The sequence below is a fragment of the Scatophagus argus genome, chromosome 3 (genome assembly GCF_020382885.2).
Source record: "Scatophagus argus isolate fScaArg1 chromosome 3, fScaArg1.pri, whole genome shotgun sequence".
Taxonomy (NCBI): Eukaryota; Metazoa; Chordata; class Actinopteri; family Scatophagidae; genus Scatophagus; species Scatophagus argus.
The window spans coordinates 3,086,272-3,108,301 of record NC_058495.1 but is presented as its reverse complement, the minus strand read 5'-3'; the positions used below and the strand labels follow the sequence as shown (position 1 = coordinate 3,108,301).

Below are 22,030 nucleotides of genomic sequence, written 5' to 3'. Positions count from 1 at the left end.
GGGTATCAAATATAATGAGAATGTATGTCACACCAGTAAAACAAATCTTTTCTCTAGTAAACACAGTCTTACTTGCTCTTTGAAGTAGCGCATATTAGCTAATGTTAGCAAACTTTAAACTGATCTGCACCTGACATTACTGAGTAAGTTTCTGCTGACTGTACAAATTCCTGTCTGCTTGGACTATTGCTATTGTTTGCTGCTTGTGCTCAGACACAGAGGAATCAGAACTGGAATTCATTGTTAATATAAAAATAGTGATGAGTGCATTTTTAACAAGGCTTGTTGACAGGTTTAACAGGTTTTCTTTGGATGCCATCAGAGCCAAGCAGTAATAATATGCCAACACTTTTCCAAACAACACCATTAAGTATTTAGTGTGTGAAGACTGAGAAGTGTTTAACAATTAGATTCAAATAGGATGTTAATTACTGAGAAACTATGCTGTCAGTGTGAAGGGTGGGGATGTGGTTGATATAGGCCTTCCCATTTATCTTACTGTCTGTCTTAACTGTGTGTGTGTATAGTAGCTTAATAAGGCCACATATATCACTCTTCATGACAGCATTATCAAATAAAACAACTAGAGCTGCTCCACTGCATTCTATATTGATTTATTGGACCTTATTGGAAAATTCTGTGTCAGCAGTTTCCATAGAGCACATTACAGAACCCTTGGGTATCAACATTGTTCCAAATCTACTGATATCAAAAAAGGTAAATCTATTCAGTGATGTCTGCCCACTTGTCTATAATGAATGCGCCACTAAAATATTTAGGGAGCCCTCCAGATTAAAGTTTAATGCCTTACTCACTGTGCACCTTTGCATCTTGAAAGATCACTGTGGCAGTGTCAAACAGCCTTTGTGCATTGCTTTAAACTGTCGACGAAAATGTGTAAATCATGAATTGGGTGTTAGCGTAGCCTTAAATGCTGTTGATCTGAAGGTCCAATCCTCGCTGGTGTTTAAATGCTACATTAACAAAGGCAAGCCAGCTAAAAGCCTTAGTGTGTTGTGTGTTGTAGAGGGTGATCAGTGTTTATTTAGTGTGCAGTGGCATTGATGTTGTTGGTCACCGTGATATAAGAGGTCTTCAGCACATGGGAGCATGGCTGCTTTTAGTAGGCAGTAGTAATTATAGGTAGAAGTTGTCAGATGGTACATAAAAGTAGAGACATTCCAGCTAATTAAGAATAACCTCATATAAGCGTTGTCATCATGTGTGAAGAAGCCATAAATACATCAGGCTTTTTATTCACTTTCCTGCCACCACTGTTTGTGTTGAATTGATCTAATTGTAAAGTCTCTTTCATGGCAGCACTGTAGAGAGTACCAGAGATCAAAGCAGCCTCGCTTTCCCATAAATCTGCATGGAAGCAAATTCAGGCAGCTGGCAGTGCCGTGCTAAATACGCTGGCTGTACCTGTACAACATCCATCTCATGATTAGAGCGATCCGGTCTTTGCTGGCTCTGCAGTCAGGCTCGAGCTGTCATGTATTGGCTGTACTTGCATGCAGGTGATAATGTGATGAGCCTTGCTGTTTATCACAGTCCACTGTCATAGACCAGGCTTTAAAGGCAGCATCATGATGTGTCATCGCTGTGCTCTTTGCAACAAAAGCACTGATCCCTAATGCTGGATCTGAAGACTTACATTATGCTGATTTGTAGAAGTGTTTCAACAGAAGGTTTATTAATAAATTAGTCAATCAATAGAAATTTAATTGATACCAATATGGATAATCAATTTCTGTTTAAGTCATTTGTATGCCTTACTGTATGTTTGTGCATCCCCTATGTTTATGCCTTATTGTACATACAGCCACACTACAATGAGTGGAGAGAATCACTATGCTGTACTGTAAGAGGCCACCATTGACATATAAACGATGCTCCACCTTTCTCCTGCTGTACAAAAGTGAAGCCACCATATACGAACACTGTCACCTTGCACTGATGGCATCAATTTGAGCCTGTCCATACAACTGTCTGACTCAGTCCACAGCTGTCAATCATGACGTTGCACTTACATCTTTCAGAAACATTTATTTGAAGTGTACTTTGAGTTTATAATTTAGCCCATGTCCAATTTGATAACATGGAGAGGAAGGAGTTTATGACTTGTTGTTGCCAGTCCTCCATCTTTTATCTCCATCAATTTACAGTCAATGGAAGCTAAACACTTTCAAATGCATCTTGAGCACAGTGTGATGCATTGGGTGATCAATACCAATACCATTTTGATTTCAGGTAACGATGAATAGTGGAACATTTCATGTGGAGGTCTAGCTAGATTTTTCACTAGTTATGGACATTTTACAGTCAAATGATTAATTAAATCAGTAGTGAAAACAATCCTCATTTGTAGATATGACTATAACTCTGTGCGTAGCTCAAAGTTTCTATGTTTTTCTCTGCTGTGATTATTGCCTGCGTGTTTGTCTTTATCTGCAAAAGTAAAGTTAACAGATTTGAGTGAAATTTGGCAGAAAAATAGACCTCTGCTTGAGTAGATTTTGCAGCTAATCCAAATGTGGGTTTTCTGCTGTCTGATGATTATCACTGGCTATGATGCTGCTCTCAGGTGCTGCTGGAGAAAGCCAGACATTTGGGATTTCTAACTTGGCAACTCACTGAGGCTTTGCAAGTTTGCCATCTCCAAAAGGCCAACTTATATATTAATGGGATGAAGGTTGCTATCTGCATCTTTTGCATTGTTCTCCGATGCCATGGTAACCTCAAATGTGGGGAATATTAACTGTTTCTCTCAAGGGTGATGAAAGGGGGTGAGTGTATACATGACAGTTCATGGTTTCTGAAGTCACATATAAATAAATAAATAAAAAAAACATGAGATGAAACTAGTGTGTACAGCTCATGATAAATGGCTCAGCCTGCTGAGCAACCAGTGCCTCTTGGAGATTAAAACTGATTCAGCTCCTTATCACACTCAAAAATCTTGCAGAAATAAATTGATTTTGTCAGCGTAAAATTGCACAAAAACACACTTGTGTATGCATATTTTGGCACAGGAACTTTAAATCCTTGTGTATGTGGAAGAATCTTAAAAAGTGCTAGCTTACTGCTGCAGAGTAGCTGTATGGACGTTTTCTGTGGGTCTGATCCAAAATCTTGCTCTGCATTTAAAACACTATGTACATAATGCTCCCACACTCCACACAGGTTTCTGTGTTGACCTGCCCAGACTGACACAAGCTGTTCTTTCTGTTTATCTTTATTCTAAGTGGCCTTACAGCAGTGATCTTCAACTGGCCACATCCGGCCCACCAAAGCTTCCCATCCAGCCCAAAGATTATTAATGAACTTAGAAAATGCATGCATCTAATGCTACTCAACAGTGGAAGAGGACCAGTTCATCAATTAGCTCTCCAACCCCTGGCAACAAACCAAAATCCATAATTCATAGTTCACCCATACAGTATCAGATTATTCTCCAGCTATATTCTCTTTAACCCATGCACCATTAAACCACCCAGCCCAGTCTGATCATTCACTGGAACTGACAGAGCACACAGGTCAGACTGCGGAGAATCATCAGGCTTGGCAATTAGACACAAGAGACATCACTTGGGTTTGTTTTCATTGGCCAACTGTTGTACATGACAACTAAGTCGTTAGTTAAAGTGATGGTTTGTATTGAGCACTGACTGCCTCTCTGGTGCAGTTCTGACAGCATTTACAGGTAACAGATAACGAGATAACTGTTTAGTTTAGTTTATAGGCTAAAATAACATTGATTTGTAAAAAAAAAAGAAAGTATTTTAAAAATGATGCAAATTACACCCATATAAATTATTGTTTTTTTATTTGAAAATCTGACCCCACACAGTCTGCTTCAAAGAAATTCTGGCCTTTAGAAAAATGTAGTTGATGACCCCTGGCTTACATGGACAGCTAACTCTGAAAACCCAATAACATTCTTCATTTATAAAACACAATGAAGCGAGAGATAAAGAAACTGTCTGTGCTGTTTTCCAATTTATACTGCAAAGAACACAATTATGATGAAATCAGTTGACATGCTTTCCTTAATAGTGGTAGTCCAACAAAAAACATGAAATTCTAATGGAAATACCCCCATTTCATACCCCTTCTAAACATGATGTATCTTCTCCTTCATTTCCTGTCTTAATGTTGAACTCCAGTATTTTTTTAGAAGAATATTGACTGTAAATCAAAAGCAAATGAGAATATTGTTTTTCTAGAACTGCAGCTCTGTACTAGAAAAAAAAGCTCACAAGTCACCCAGTGTTAATAAAGCCCAGTTTATTCTGCATCACCAGAAGTGCTTGTGTCACATATGTTGCAACAGTCATGTGAATCCAAAGTGTAACCCCACCATGTCGTAAATCCACTGGTTTGTGGACTACAATTTTAAAGCATCCATTTTGGCATCATCGCCTCAACCATCACATGGTGTTTTGGATTCAGAAGTGACCATATCTGGACAAGGGGATGGAGCTGGAGAGGATACACACTGCTATGCCTTTATGCCGATCTGAAGGAGAACGACTTGTCAATCACAAACCCTAAAACCCATGTCCTAAAGCAAACCCTGCTATATTGTTTTTATTTTACTATGAATATCCTGCTGACTGATAGTGAAAGTGACTGAAAGAATGCGGGTTTAAGGCACTTGTGCACTGAAGCTCCATTCACTATTTATACTGTCAGTGGTTGATACACAATGAGCATAAACAGAATCACAAAAAACACAAATTAGGTGAATGAATCCACATTCTTATCAAGTCACGGCGTTACTCATGTATGTCAGCTGGACAGCAGCACTCTAACAAGATTTTAGTGAGTAAATCAAACTGAGACTCGAGAGCGAAAAGAGAGCATTTTGAATACACCCTGTGTTTTAAAAAAAAACTTTAAAATATGTCATGAAAATGATATGAACTTGTGTACAACATACGTTAGTACTGTGTTTTTACTTTATCAGCCTTTACTTTATGTATTGACTTTTGAACAGCATTGTCATCCAGTTTGAAATGAAATATAATGACCACAAACTACTTAAATTACCAACTTCTGAGGGAAATTTCAGGTCCTTTAGCCACTGAATGCTCCATTATAGTCGCCAGCAGGTTGCTAACCGTCTGTCTGTGGTTTGGTGATACGCCAGGACTACAATGTACAATGGATTTTTAGAGTTTTCCCTCTGAAAACAACTACCTATTATGACCGAAAACAGTGCTATGAGAGCATTGCAAGAGAACCAAAAGAGTTAAGTTGTGGGCTAGACAGCCATGTTAAACATGATAAAATACAGAAAGGAGAAATATATGTTTGTCCATTTAGGTGCTGGGCAATGGCCAAAGAAATACTTCAAATATGTCTTTATTAGACTGTTGTCACCTGATTTCTCTTTGACTCTGCTGTACTATATCTAGCCTTACACATGATATGTGTGTGTGTGTGTGTCTTTGTATATGATGAGTAGATAAAGTGTGCAATTTGCGTGATTATATATATATATATATATATATATATATATTTGTAGATAGATATGCCCTTTCAGTAATGCAAATATTTCCCCCCTTACAATATGATACTCTCTATTTGATTTGAAGCACGCAGTACAAGGGAATACTGAGTACGGTACAGCAGTCAGCAGATGAGAGGAACAGTGTGGCTCCACTGACATTTTGCTTCACCTTTCATCTTGTTTGTGGCATTGCCTAACACACTTGCCACTCAAGAGTACTTCAAAGACAGGATTATACTGGTGAGGTTTCTGTTGTACCTGCCTGTGGCAATAAAAACAGTGAAATATGCTAAAGGCCAATGTAGTTCTGCTTAGAACAGACCTTTGTGGTTTGTTTTCAGCCATTTAACATTCTGAAAATGAAACTTCAACCACCTTGCACTATAGTATGTCTTTGAAGTAATATGATTGGCTGTATCCTGTGGCTCAAGGCCTTTTGATTGTTTGTTCCTACCCTATTGGTGGAGGATGATTGTCTAAACACCATAACGTGTTACTGGGTGTGTCCTATATAACATATCAGTATGGTTGTTGATCTTAAAGAAGCATCATCGCAATAGAAAAATGCACATGGAGCCAGAGTGTGCAACACATGTTTCCACGTTATATGTTGTATGTCATATGCTCTTGCTTCACTATATTTCATAAGAAATTCTTGTACTTTTTACTCCACTATATGTATTTTTATAGCTAGTTTATAAATACACTGATGAACTGAAGAAACATAAAAAAACTACACCAGCTAACATAACAGCTTAACACACAGTAAACCAGCTGGTTCACCCATGGCTTAGCTACATTTAGCCTGTACATTACTCTCTGACCAATAGGAATAAGTGCTAATGCTACCAAGCTGGACCAGCATGATCATTCCTACCTTTAATGTCATAAATGGGGACATGGCTTATCAGGAGTCATGCCACTGTTCAGATGGCCCACTGATATACTTCTATACAGTATTTCACCGATAATATTTTTGTACCTTTACGTAGGTTAAGGATTTGAGTACTTCTTTCATCGCTCTGATAGTCTGATAGCCTGTTGTATGTTCATAGAAAATAATTTATTCAAAAATTAGATTTTTGTTGAGAATTTAGATATACAGTTCTAAAATGCAAATTAGTTTTAAATAAAGTACATAAGTCCAAAAGACACAACCAAAAATAATAATACATTTCAGTTATTTTTAATTGACCAGACGTGTAGTGTAGATTTGTGTTTGAGCCAGTGTTTGTGCAGAAGCTGCAAATTCTGATTTTAGGTTTTGCTGTACAGTGTTGTGGAGATTTGTTAACGGTGAACATTCCTTTTATGTGTAGTTGTTTTTAAAGAAACTCATTACAGCAGAGTTTTCCGTCCCTCAAACGTTTTTGTTAAAAATGTGTGATAAAAATATCCTGGAATATTTTACATTTGAACAATAAACATTATTGTCACCATTAGCACAAGTTGAATTATTGATAAATAATTATGAAAACATGAATTGAACAAAAATATAAAAACAACTATCATGTAAATACACAAAGTTTCATCTTATAGAATTCCTGCATTACTGCAATTTTCTGCACACAATTTGTTTTTGCATATCTGCCAAAATGTACCACATTTAATAATATATCATCTATTTATACTATTTATCTGCTAATATCAGTTGCATTCAATTACAGTATTAGCTGCAAATGATTAATACCATCATTCAGCTGAAGAGCACCGCTGTCTCACATAAGGTGAAGCACACTGACAAGCGTTTGCCCAGCAGCGGTTAGTCTTTAGGGCAGGAGTCCACTAGAGGGAGCACAGATGCAAGGCTTCATTAATGTGCTCCTCACAGCAGATTAACACTCAGTCCGGATGACTGGGATGCTGCAGCTGTTGATGGAAATAAGAGATAGGACTCTTAATTGGACAAAGCAAGACATTATAATTATACAGTTAATCTGCTAGTTGAGAAAATAATCAGATTATGAAAACATGATGCTGAATGTTTGCATTGACATGGATGATGTGTACCATGGATACTCCTGTATGAAATTTTTTTTCATCTATCACTATGTGACAGTTCTTCAAGACAGGCTGAAAAGAGCTGTTGGGAGCATCAGCTTCTTCAGGAAAAGACCAATCCTCTGGGCAGAGCCCAAACCATGGCCAGAGCTGAGGGAGATAGCCATCAATCAGTGTCTAATGTGAGCCATGTGAGGACACAATGCACTGGACCACCTCCTCCTTCCACTCATCACTGCCGCTCAGACCTCAGCTGGTTCCTCGTGGCCTCACAATAGCTGCAATTACACAGGCTATGCTCCCCGGGTGGCAGCAGGCTCGTGGGGCCAGTTAGGCCAGAACAGGGACGCCGATGGCCATCTTTATTGGTTTGCTGAGCTCAAAGTGCAGAGGTGATGATAAGACCAGAGCTGACAGTTTATCACACACTGCCATCTCTGTGGGGAGAGGGCTTTCTTCATAGTAGGGAATTAACACAGCAGGTAAGGAGGGAACACACCCTGTATCTGACAGGAAACACTATATGATACAGTGGCGTGAGGCCTTTAATGAACTCTCAGGACAGCAGGTCAGGGTGGAGTGCCACCCTCACATTATTGTTCGGTTATTCCTTATGCCCGTTTGATGGATCTAGTGGGAGCAAGGCATCAAACTCTTACCTTGATCATATCATGCAAATGTCTGACTCCCTCTGAGAATTTTTCTTCAGTGCCTGCCTGAGACCTGAATCTGTTGAGAAAATGTAGGTCACATGGTAAACTGTTAAATTTCCATGAGGATAAACAAGATAATGGGATCTGTTCTGCCAACTGAATCAGCAGAACACTGTGGCTGCTGGCTGAAGTTTGTTGCCTCAGCTGGTTTTCTTTAGGAAATATAAACCACCATATTTTTTTCCAGTAATCACTTCCTGCTGGAGTTGTAAGAAAGCATGTTCTGTAAGTGCATGATGTATGGAAAGAACAACATTACGTCCTGTATGCTATACTGTCCCGGGATGAGATAGGGCAAGGCTCAAATTCAAAAAGACTGAAACTTTTAACTTTAAAATAAATGTAACAAATAATTCCAACTTTAGACTTTAAGACTTTAGGTTCATAATCTCTTTCTAACCTCAATCAAACATTTTAGTTTCATATTCTTGCCATGCAAAATGTTGTAGAAAGGATATTTGATGTGGTCATATGGTTGATCTATGACACCCTGTATCCCTACCTCCCTTAGTTCTGATAAGAAAACACTTATAACACTTATACTTCAATAAAAGAGAGGGAGAAGTATGCAGGCAAAATGGTGTTTTTTGAAGACATTAAGTGACTTCCAATGCTTCATTCCAATGCTGTCAGACCACATAATCTGTTCCTGTAGCACAGAAACCTGGAGAAAGTGCAGGCTATATACACAGAGATGAGGCATAGGTCAAGAATATTGTTAGGTGGCGAGTAAAACATTAGCATAAGCAATTGTCTTAATAAACAGAAATTTGAGACCAAAACTTAGGTTGACAAATAATGGAAATTCCCTTCAACTAAACAGAGATCTGATACCCTGTACTACCTACTGAGCTACACATTAAAGCAACACTGCAATCATAGTGCTGTTGTTGTTAGTTTGTTGTTGTGATACTAGTTTGTATCACCAGTTGTGTTCATTCCCAGACCTAAGCCAGTTAAAGCTTGTGAATTAAAGTAAACCTCAGCTGGAGTGAAAGGCTTGTCCCTCCCCACGTTCCAGATGGATTACTCTCTTATTGCCCTAATACTTTCCTCCGGCTCATTTAGCTGCAGCGCTACAGCTGGGTACAAGAGGAGCTGCACCTGGCACAGCCAACACAACAGTTCCTGCTTTACATCCTGGACTACTGTCACTTAGCAATTGTTAGAAGTGCATAGTGTCAGTGCGATATGTAAATCTATGATTTCATCTTTTCTGATTGGCTCCTTGATGGGAGCTCCCATAATGGGATTCTAATTATTGGACTCATGTAGTAGTGATCAATGATCATTTCTGGCATGGGATTTCCTTTGCCTACCCTAGGTAAAGAGGTGATCAGGCATGGATGACATCTCACTGTAGGTGCGTGTACCCCGGGCTCTGCAGAACCACATGATGGATGGTATACCATTTGGCTCCACCGTCTGCTCAATAATGTGCTGTCGGCCCCTTGGAGTAGGATGCCCCTCCCAGACTGTCGCTGAGACAAAGGAAAGTGTTTGCACTGGTCCCTAATAAGGCGAGAGGAACATGTGTGGCCCAGTCATGACCTGTCCCCTGGAGACACTAATGAATGAAAAGTGAATCCCTTTAACAGCACCCTTTACTGTTGCATAAATTCATACATTTATGACATAACATTATAGCACTCTGTGTTGAGAGCATATTTTTTTAAGTACTTTATTTATAGATTTTCACCTAATCTCCAAAAGAAACATTAAGGATACAGAACCCAGCCCATCCCACCCTCCAAGGCTCAAAAAAAAGGGTAGAGATAGATACACAAAATATAGTAACACAGTTCCTGTACATCACTTTACATTGCTGAATGGGGGTATCATACAACATCACACTGCATATAATTGCTAGACCACACATCAATAGAATCAATTGGCAGTACATTAATGTGTAAAGAAGAGTTACATCATATGAGGGATACATCCATCCATTTTCTATACCGCTTATCCATCAGGGTTGCGGGGGAGCTGGAGCCTATCTCAACTGACTACGGGCGAGAGGCAGCGTACACCCTGGACTGGTCGCCAGTCAATTGCAGGACTGAGACACAAAGACAGACAACCGCACACTCTCACACCTAGGAGCAATGTAGAGTAGCCAAATAACCTAATGTGCATGTTTTTGGTATTGTGAGAGGAAGCCGGAGTACCCGGAGAAAACCCACGCAGGCACAGGGAGAACATGCACACTCCACATAGAGGAGCTCAGACCAGGATTCGATCCCAGAACCCTCTTATTATGAGGCAACAGTGCTAACCACTGCACCACCATGCCGCCCGTGAGGGATACACTTCCAACAAATTCTAGAAAAGGGGCCCAGGTTTTAATGTATTTGTGAACTGTACCGATTATATCTCAGCTTCTCTAAAGGAATCACAGAGAGTACCTGTTTGACCCAGTGTCTAAATGAGGGAGGTTTCACGGACTTCCAGTGCAAGAGATTTTGCCTTCGGTGCTAGTAATGTAATAAATGCTACAGAGTTTGCCTGGGGGACAGTAAATTGTTCTTCTGATGGGAATACCCCAAAAATAGCAACTGTTGGATCAGGATTCACGGTTCTGCCACAAATGAAGGAGATTGCTTTAAAGACCCTAATCCAAAAGTTATTAAGTGAATCGTAAGACCAGAACATATGACCTAATTTAGCTGGACTATGGCCACACCTTGAACACACAGGATTGGTGCCGGGATATATTTTGTCCAGTTTCTCAGTTTTAAATTGATTAAGGCCATGCATTATGCATAAAGAGGTGGTATATATGTACCTTAAACAACATTGCCATGTCTCGTCAGACAGTGCAACACCCAGGTCCTCTTCCCATGCCAATCTGGCATTTTCCCACTGAGGGGGCCTAAGGCCCAGTACTATTTTTTAAATTTTAGACACCCGTCTTTTCAACGTTGGGTCCAGGCCCAGCATGGTATCAATTGCATTTTTAGGTGGTAAGGAAGGAAATGGGAAGTATTTCTTAGCAAAACTACGTACCTGTAGGTACCTGAAAAAGTGATTGCTGGCAAGGTTGTGATCTTTTTGCAGTATATTAAATGAAGCAAATGTGCCTTTGACAAAGAAGTCATCAAAAAATACTAAACCATTCCTATGCCATATTTAAAAGGCAGTGTCAATCTGAAATTGGGCAAACAAATGATTGTTTCTTAGCGGGACTAAAGTAATTGCCTGTCGAAAATGAAAGTGTTTCCTGAATTGAAATCATATTTTAAGTGTATTCTTGACAACTGGACTCAAATCTCAATGACTTACACTGACAGATAAGGAGCCGCACAGGATAGATATGGGTGAGAATAGAGAATTAGAATTAAGTTCATAGTAGCCCGCGATGATGACCAGTAATAAAATAAAAAGTTGGGCAGACCCAGTCCTTCTGCTTCCTTATTCATCTCCAAGTAAGCTCTTTTAATCCAAATAAAAGAGCTAATGTTACTATTCAACACTTTGAACCAGGACTTGGTCAATATAATAAGGATCATCTGAAATAAATATAAGAATCAAGGTAAGATTGTCATCTTTACCATGTTTACCCGGCCTGCCAGTGTAACAGGAAGTGCAGACCATCTTTGAAAATCCTGTTTGGTGTGCTCTAGCAAGAGTTTAAAATTGTGGTTGTAAAGGTCTTTGTATTGTAGTGTAACCCTTATGCCCAGACAAGCGAAGGACTGGAGCTCCAATTTAAAGGGAATATTACTATAGTTAATAGAAGTTGCCCGTTGATTAATAGGAAAAAGTGAACTTTTTGAGAAATTTAGTCTGTAGCCAGATAAATTTCTAAATCATTGTAATCTATCTATCTATGAGCTTAGGGATCGATTCTGTTGGATTAGATATATAAATTAGGAGGTCATCTGCATATAGGGAAACTTTATGTGTTACCTGGTTCTTTACAATACCTGGGATTTCTTGTTGTGTTCTCAGCGCTATGACGAGAGGTTCAATTGTGAAGTCAAATAAAAATGCCAAGAGGCAGCACCCCTGTTGAGTTCCTCTTTGCAGCCTGAACGGGTTGGATGTGGTCATGTTAGTGCATACTGAAACTATTGGTGAAGTATACAGTATTTTAATCCATGAAGTGAAGGATGTACCAAACCCAAACCTATCTAATACTATGAACAGGTAGTTCCACTCAACGCGGTCAAAGGCCTTCTCTGCGTCAAGGAAGAGCAGAATCTCTGGCTGACAAGTTGAGTGAGAAGAGTACAGAATAGTGAACAGCCGTTGCATGTTATAGAAGAACTGCCTCCCTGGTATAAAACCTGTTTGATTGGGATCAATAATGTTAGGTATCACCGCTTCTAATTGATGTACCAGCACCTTAGTGAGGATTTTGTAATCACAGCACAAGAGACTAATAGGGCAATAGGACCCACACTCCAAGGGATCTTTGTCTTTTTTCAAAAGGACTGATACTGTTGCCTGAGTCATGGTTGAAGGTAGTTTCACTACTGAAATATTTCCCTTGAACAGAGAATTCAGAAAAGGTGCTAACTTATGTGAGAATAGCTTATAAAACTCTATGGGAAACCCGTCTGGTCCAGGTGCTTTCCCACTCTGCATAGAACTTATTGCCTGCGATATTTCTACATTTGTTATAGGGGCATCGAGGGAGGCTTGGTTTTATGTACTGATTTTTGGTAGTTCTAGATCGTCTAGAAAGGTTAGTATTTCGGCTGCATTCATAAAAATTGGGAAGTGTAAAGTTTTCATAGTATGCCTTAAATTGGTCATTTATGATCTGGGGATGTGTGGAGGTTGCGTCTGATGAAACGCGGATTTCAGTCTGAGTTGGTGGCACAGCAATTTTCTTGCCTTTTCGCCGTGTTCATAGTACGATTGCTTTGTTTTAAATAGCAACTGTTCTGTCTGTTTTATGGATAGGTTATCATATTCTGTTTGCAAAAGTAAAATTACATGCCAACTACTTCGATTTTTTCAAACAAAAAATGTCAAACATTTGCTGGTTCCAGCTTCTTAAATGTAAATATTTACTGCTTTTCTTTGTCATTTATGAAAGTAAATGAAGGATCTTTGGCTTTTAGACTGTTGGTTGGACAAAAGAAAGGTGTAACTTTTAATTTCTACATGAGTAGTCATGAAAATCATGTTCAGATTAATTGATAATGAAAAGAATTATAAGGTCCATACCTAACTGTATACTCTAGACTAAAAGTCAGGATATCGCTGCCTCTGTTACAATGAATGTGGTTGTTCTTTTCTAATCTATCTCTTGTAAATCCCTCAACTTTACTGAAGTGGAGTATTAACTATTTGGAGAGCCAATTTAACATCAAGCTATGCAGTCTTTATTCATTGTAGGATCTCGTTCATCTGATCTGTTGACATTAATAAATGCTCTATATTGCTTTAGATTCGTCATTCTAGTCCTTGAATCAGCTGCTTCAGCCAAATGACATAAAATGAAACATTGCCTTTAGGCCTGCAGCCCCATCACCCAGTGTGTTGTTCAGTGTACTGTAAACTTTCTTCTGTTGTTTTTATGTCTTGCAGGCTTTTACAAAATGCTGTCTGTTCTCACTTCAAAGCTGTGTGCCAGGCTGAATAATTGCCATATCGCTTCACACAGCTCCCCACCCAGCCTGCTCTGTGAGCTGATGGAGCTGGAGCTAAAAACTGTAGCAGTGCTGGTATTGCGTCCAGCCCCCGTTTTAACCTCTCTGCCAGGATGTTGCTGACAGCTGAATCATCATGGCACAGAGTGACAACACCCATCCAGCAGTGGTTTTTGATTGAGACAGAGTGACAGTGGAGCACTGTTGTGATGAGGTTTGTTTAGCACTTTAGCACAGGCGATACCTTTAAACTGAATGGACATTTGTCTTCGATATTATCTACTGTGCACAAGCATTCTATCTTTCAGCTGCATTGGCAGCAATCGTGCCGTGAGGCATAATTTCTTTCTTTTTTCTCTGCAAAAGCTATGTGATATTTGAACACTATGAATCATCGCACCGATTTGTATTTTGAGGAACATGTGTAGTGATAAACTATTGATGACCTCTGTTTCTATATTCATCATTAATTCATTCAGGCATCTGTATTCTTCTGTTACACTTAATGTGGGTCTCACAATGAATTTCTGTTGATGGAGCATGTTTTTTATTGAATGCAAACACCTGACTAAAATGTGAATTTGTTAAATGATGTAAATATGAAAGGGATTTCTGAATAGATATGTTTGGTAACTGATAACTCTGGCGTGAAATCCAGATCCCAGTGCTGGTTGATTCTCCTCACCCTGACCCTGAGCTCTCTTCCTCAATCAATCAAGAAGACTCACATCAAGGGTCTATCAGTGTCTTTTATTGCTACGTTTAAGGTTGTCCTGGCAACCAGCCCAGGCTTTATGTGCATATGTTTGTGTGCGCGTGTGAGGCTGGCCCTCATGGGTGCCGGCTTCGCCCCTCTGTGCACCATGTGCTGCTGCTGATTAGCTCGTCTCTGAGCAGCCTGAGCTGGCAGGGGCTGTGCAGCATCTGATAAAAGCCTAATTGATACGGCCACCGAGGGAGGCCTTTGTGTGCTTTGTTGGCCCAGTGAGGCGCAGCAGAGTCAGACCTTGTCACTGTGGCCGCTTAGACAATAGGAGCAGCTGTAACTCAACTCTGAGAAGCAGTGATGATGGAGACAGGAACCTCCTCTGCTATTGACTGGCTGGGAGAGCGTGAGCGTGGAGAGAATCAGTAGGACAAGGAGGAGGTTTTGTACAAGGTTTGTGAAGGGACATATCTTTTGCCTACCAGCTCTGGGAGAAGCTATGGTGTCCAGTGGCTGACATCTCTATCAGGGCTCTAGGAGCTTATGCCTGGATATACATGGAGTACAGGACAGGACAGGACAGGACTGCTCAACATTAACAAAGGGAGCAGAGGGATGCAGGTCCAGCCTCTTCATGTGGCTCAGATGCATACAGGAAGATGCTAAAATGGGACTGTACCATGTTGGGAGTCAGTGCTGTTGCCATACAACCTAAAACTGTGCAGGATGTGCTTTGTTCCTCTAAATGAAAGCCATTGTTGTTATACAAACTATTTTGTCCCCATGCACGATAACATTTTTAGTCTGAGCCTCTGTACCTAGCTGACAAAATGCTGAAGTTCAAAGCTTTTTGTTTGGAATACTGGCAGTTCCTCTGTCTCCACCCTCTGCACGGTTTCTATAAAAGGTAAGGTGCTATGAATATTGCCTATATAAAGTGTCTGTTGATTGTAAAGCTTAAAATTTTGTCGTTTTTCCAAAAAAGACACATAACTTAGACAAATTCTACTAATTCTAATTTAATTCCACTCTTCTTATTTTATCATGTAACAGTCAGTGTTTTGTCATCACTCTAATTAATACAGGCTTTCGATCCACAGCGTGAACAGACTTGTTCTGCACTTGTGTGGCAAAGTGTCACATTTGGACCAGACTTGAATGATAGACAGTCAGGATGTTCCAGCCCCTGTATTGTTTTGCTCTTGCGCTGAGAGGTGCTAAAATGGGACACGAGGCCCCTGTGTCAGCAAGGTCAACTGTTCTGAATGGAAGCTCTATTGTTGTGATTGGCCTCTGACAAGCTCCGGTGCAGTATTCAGTCTATTGTGTGTGGTCCCACTCATAGTTATTGGCTCGGCAGCATGAGATGACACGTGCTCTCCGGTCCGCTGTTCCTCCCGGTGTTGTTCCATCCAGCACCTACAGAGCTCAGCTTTTCAGATTTGATTATGTGAACCATGTACATGTGTATTTACATCTGTTAGCTAATGTGTAACAATGCAGGGATAATTACATGCACAGTGATTGTGCTGGGATATGTAAGACCCAGTGTTTTTGAAGCTTAGCTCGCTAGAGACTAAAAGTCAGGATATCTCTGTCTCTACTGCTCTGATTTTGACCATTCCTTTTGTTTTTAAAAAACGGGATCTTTTGTTTCCCCAACTTTATAGAAGTTCAGTACTAAAGTAATGGAGTATACCTTTAAGTTTTTGTGTTTGCACAGCATGTAAAATGTTTGTCTTGTGAAAAAGGCTGCAAAGGTGACTGGCCACATCAACTGTCTTGAATCATAACACTATTTAATATGTTGCAGGTGCATTATAAGAGCACCCCCTGCAGTTTACATGACCGACTGAACTCTAGCTGGCTGTCTTATTCCAAATAGCAATGGCATTACAAGGTAGAGAAACTGAAACGGGAATTATTCGTGAGCTCATTGCTTTATTAGTTTATAAGACCCACAGGCTAAAAGTCAGTTGTTAGCTAATCCAACTAACCCAACCAATAATACATTTGAAAATGGCGTTGATGGGGGTGGGTGGAGGTCTGATATCAAATGATTTTTTTTTTTTTTTTTTTTGAGGTAACTGAACAATTAACATATGGTTATGTGATTAACACAGAAAATTTTTGTTTTTATTTTATTTTATCTGTAACTGTATCTAACAAATTACAAAACAAGACGACTGATTGGAATATCGTCTGCTTCTAGTAAAACTTGGAACTATGTCAACTGATGGTTTTTTAAATCGTTGTTCACCTTCAGTTGCAAAACATAAGAGCCTTTATCTCAAGAGTTTTCTGTAAGAAATGACAATAAGAAAAATAAGAAATTTCAACGAGTTTTGCTGTGTAAAACTATACAGCCAAAATAAATGACACACTTATTTGGCAGGTTTCCTTTCCTCTGTTTTGTCTCATTTTCTTGGTGTAATGAGAAAGACCCCTCTGGGATCATTTGAAGTGAGCAAACTCTTGGTCTCGTTCACAAAATGATAATCAAAAAGAAGAATATATGATGTGGAGAGAAGCATCTTAGAGCGTGAATAGTCACACACCTCCAGGTCATATTTATGCATGAGTCCACCCATCCCCCCAACACTCTCTTCCATGCAGCCATGTCTCTGGGGGGGAGAAAACAAAAACGTCCCCCCATGACATGGCTTAATGCTTGTGTGTATTCCATTTAAATACCAGTCAGTGATTGGATGGTGGAGATCCATTTCATTAAGCCTGAGGATGAGTCAAACTTAACGGTTGTTGTGGACTGCGGTGGAACTGGAAAGTGTACATTTGCTGTGGGGTTTGGAGTTGTTTTGGGAACCACAATGTAATCAGTTACAGTTCTGTGCTTGGGTCAATGTGAGGTTTTACACAAAACAGAGTGTTTAGTATTGCTATAGTGGCATGGTTCTAGAGATGGTAAAACCATACTTATATAAAATATAAGGTATATTTAATAATCATCTTAACTGGCAGCATTTGGTACCTGTATCTGATGTAAATCACACAAACAGTTACAGATAGCAGATTTCCTTTGCACCCATGATATCTAGCCATGTCTGTCCAGGCTTAGAATTAGAGGTGAATGGAATTGTGTGAATTGGATCTACTTTCCATTGAACAAATACTCCCCATGAAAACTGTTGACAGGGAGATCTGTGGGTTATTAATAGTAATGGTGACTCAGTTTATGGAAAAAATGTTGCTAATGAGTGATTTTTAAATGACATCACTCCGTGCTGAGATAGCCACAAGCAACATTGTGGTCGCTTTACTGGGGTGAAGGCAGGCTTGACAAAAGATGCTGGATGCTAGATAAAATAGTAGATACCTCTAAAGGTAAGATGCCATATTTTATTTGTAATTTAGGTGAACCAACACAGTAATAGTCTTGAGGGGGTTTTTTTATGTTTTCTCCCTTTTCCTCTTGACTCCAGTAGATCAATGACCCCATAAGTAATATGTCAACCCCCGCTGTTTATCTACTAATGGATTTACCTGCGAGGTAATGGCTGGGGTTGACTATAATGGCTGTTGTGTTGATGAGGCGTGAGGAGAACCTGTGATTGTGCCATACGTATAGCTGGAGTGGAAAAACTCTTCGATAGAGCTCAGCCCTCTCTGCCGTTGTGGGTCACTGGCCCACATCAAACTGTCCAAACAAGGTAGTTCATCAGTGCTGAAGACATCGCCTGCAGCCTCCACCTCCCCACTCCTTCACCATTTACACCCACTTACTCCTTTCTGCTTCACGTTTCCTTTTCATCCACTCTTCCCCAGGCAGACATGACCTGAGCCCCTCTGTGTACTGCCACCAACTCTTGACAGAATAATTGAACATAAAAGTGACTCCTTTATGCATTTCAATTACCGGCATGACGATCAGGGATTTGCCCTTTTTCCCCAAGGATTCATCTGATTACAGTGTTTTTATCTGAAGTTAACAGACAGAGCTTTGGCCTTTTATATTCCACACTCATTGTGGATTGGGGGGAGCAGTCTCCGCTGAGAACCAAATTCAGGATATCAAAAGGCTTTCAAAAAGCATGAAGCAGGTCCCTGGTCTTTCTCAGACTGATCCCAGTGGTCTTTACAAATGCAGATGAATTAAAGATAAATCTCCAGGGGCTTTCAGGATTCACACCAGCTCACCCAAATAATTAAAACGACCATAATTTGTTTTTCGTGCTCAGAGAGGGTCACTATGAAGCAAGATATGGTACAGCAGTAGCTTCGTTTGGTGAAATTTTTTCATGTGAAATGTGTTGAAAAGAGTCTGGCACCTTTAATGGAGTGCTAATTGCATTCATTCACGGGCCAAGCAGAGCACAGGCTGGGTTGAATGTGTTGGTCCTCAGAGCATGCACTGATGCTGAGTTCTGCCATATTCTGCCAGCAGCTCATTCACACTGAATGCTGCGGGGTGCTTAGCCTGCCAGCCTGTTCTCCACCACTCAGTGGCAGATATGCCTTGTAGCGGTCAGTTTGATATTATCCACTCTCGCTATGATTTTCTTCATGCCGTGAAATGGAAACATCAATGTCTGAAGCCCCTGTCAAATCAATCTGTTGTGAGAATGTGTACAAGCACACTGGTGCAACTCAGAGCTGCAGTCACTGTAAATCAGAGTCACTGCAGAGTGATACTGATGCTCCGTTTGTTGATTAGTTTGCATTTAGCATTAATTATAACTGTCATGTTTCATCTGCTGTTGATCTTTGCTGGGATATCTACAGAAGTGGAAAACTTTAGGTTTCTGGTATGTCAACGCATTACTGACTGTAGTCTTCCATACTGCTATAGCTGACCCTGTCATGAGAGTGGGGGTCAAAGAGAGACAGACAGGCAGACGAATCAAGAGACTGACACAGAGAGAAATGTTTAGCAGCTGCTCAGAGGAAGGCCACGGAGGCCAACAGGGAGTGAAAATACTTGACTATTCTTAAACGTCTAAAATAACAAAGGCAAACTTGTCACATGGTCACCCAAGGGATTTGCATTACTGTGTATCAGCATATCCTTTGCATGCAGCTAAAGTTTTTTGGGAACATTTGTGTGCCCAACTGTGACTAATTATTTAGGACTGAAGAGGAACAGTTAATGCTAGTGGAGGCAACATGGACATGAACACTGACCACAAAACCAAATGCAAGTATATTGTCAGTGTTACGCACCAAATTAACTCATTGGCTAATGAGAAGCAAGTGGGAACAAAATGTTACCTTAGTTAGGTCACTTGTGAAAGGTCTACCAAGTACTGTGCAGCCACTGTGTCAACGTGCACCTCGAATTCTTCACGTTATGCTACTTTTTTAACTTCCCAATCTTCCAAAGAAACTGAACTCTTAAGTCTCAAGTTCCAAGTCAAGACAGGCAAGTCCTCAGTCAAGTCCCAAGTCCTAAGTCAGTGGTGTTTAAGTTCAAGTGGCAAGTGATTTTTGATTTTAGAAAGGTGAGTCTATCAAATTTATATGAGTCTACTCAAAGTCATGTGTTACTTCCACATCACTGTATAGTGCTATGCAAATATACAAAATAATGACATACACATACATATTTAAAGGTTTAATGACCCAACCGTGTGTAAAAGTTGTTAAACTTTTATATAAGAAATGTTTTAAATGCCAGTCCTTTACTTGCAACAAAGTACTTCTCTGATATGAAGGATGTGAGTTCTTTCATAACTTTAGGGAAACATGCAAACCACTGATCAACACTGGCTACAAGGAAGGAAGACTAATAACAGCCAAAATAATCATATCCATAACAACAGTAATTATTTTATGTCTTGGGCCAGAACTGAAGTATCTTCACTATAGCCACTAGAAGTAATGGATTGATATCTTTCCACAATAAGAGAATTTTCCAACTCTTTGGTCTCCTCAACTGACTTCATCTTGATGTAGCATCCTCACTTGTGTGGTCATGTGGTGTGTATAGAGACATTGAATGGTAACTGAGATCTTTATGGCTTTGGGTCCAAGCAGACATCGGTGGTTACTGCTAGTGACCAATAGCCATAACATAGTGGGCAGAGCGCTGATGAAGACTACTCTATATTGTCCGCACCATCAGAACTCTTTTGCTCCACCACAGAGCTCCTCTGCTCCTTTCACCGATTATAGCAGAGGATATTCAGGCTGCACAGCTGTTCACATCCAACACTTTCCACAGCCGGCTTGCTTGCTCACTTTTCTTTTCCACACACATCACACACTTCATGTCTCCCATGGTAACTGAGCTTTTATTTTACATTCCACTCTGCTGACTCAGCGAATGACTTTAACCCTCTGCTGTTTTATTCCCCTTCACTCTGTTTTGAAATGGTTGATAAGTGACTCATCAAAAACAGTGTAGCGTATCCAAATCCTACTGCACCCATTCAGCAGCAGTGTGTTTGAACCCCCGCCCCCGTGTCAGATATCATCTATTGAAAAAGGTAAGGAATGGTACAGTGAGAACAAACAACAGCCAACCTCCTGTGCAGAGCCACGGAGATGATTTAGGGGAAATTGCATGGCAGCAGTAAGTGATAAGCTGCCGAGGAAGGGTCAGCAGCCGGCTGGTGGAATGCGAACATGCACTAGTATTACACGCTCAAGCAAGGAGGGATTTTACTCCCTGTCTGGTCCACTTAGTAGCTGGCCTTACTTGGTAATGCTGGATCAGCCTCTGCTCTGCTCTCCTCTGTCTGTGTCTACTTTCACAAAGGCTGAGTAAAAGAAAGCAAAAGGGGAACTGAAGAGGAGTAGTGACAGATGTAACCCAACCTTCAGTAGGGAGAATTAGTCATTTTTTCTCCGGAACAAGAAAAGACTAGTTACATGTGTTGTGGTCAAAAGCGAGGGAAGGAGTGGCATGGGTGGGTGCTGGTAGGAGGACTGCTGTTCCCCTCTGCTGCAAACAGTTTTCAGCCCTGAGTTGACATTTGGTTTTATTTACTTCTCGGCCTCTCAGAGAATATAATCAATCCAAATCTCAAGTTCCCAGGCTGACGATGTCAGGGGCATGTGGAGTCTAATGTGGAAGTACTGCATCTCAGTGCGGACGATAAGGTAGGTGGGTCCTGTCACAGAGCTCCAAAGCGTGGTGCTGTCCCGGTGAAGCCATCGGGCTTATGCTGGTGCGCGTGCTGGAGGAACACTCACTCTGTTTTTATTAGGACACCTGTAATTGATCTTGAGCTGGAACATGAAATGCTTGCAGAAACACGAAGCTTTATGGTTTGCTGTCAGGAATTATTTTTAACTGTATTTGATTCATTGTGAAAAGTTTTTTCTTTGACAGTTATAGATCACCATCATAGGATGGGTCGAAATCAAACGTGATAAGTTGTCTCAGTCAGTTTTGATTTGTTGATCTGTTTTTTTTTCGGGGTGGGGGGTTGTTGTTGTTGTTTTTGATTGCTTAGTATGCAAAATGTCTGAGAATAGCAAAAAACTCATCACAACTTGTCAGAGCCCATGTTGATGTCTTTGGACTGTT

General features: G+C 40.3%; 1 protein-coding gene across 4 annotated transcripts in view; it reads left to right on the top strand.

Annotated features, from left to right (window-relative positions):
• iqsec1b (IQ motif and Sec7 domain ArfGEF 1b) overlaps positions 1-22,030 on the top strand; it is a 171,515-nt gene that overhangs the window by 92,843 nt on the left and 56,642 nt on the right. The window contains exon 1 of one of the 4 annotated variants that reach the window (XM_046381624.1): positions 21,011-21,600. The exons of the other annotated variants lie outside the window; for them this stretch is intronic. Coding sequence (XP_046237580.1) covers positions 21,554-21,600 — 47 coding nt within the window. The 5' untranslated portion in view covers positions 21,011-21,553. Of the gene's footprint in view, positions 1-21,010; positions 21,601-22,030 lie in introns of those variants that run through there. 4 annotated transcript variants of the gene reach the window in all.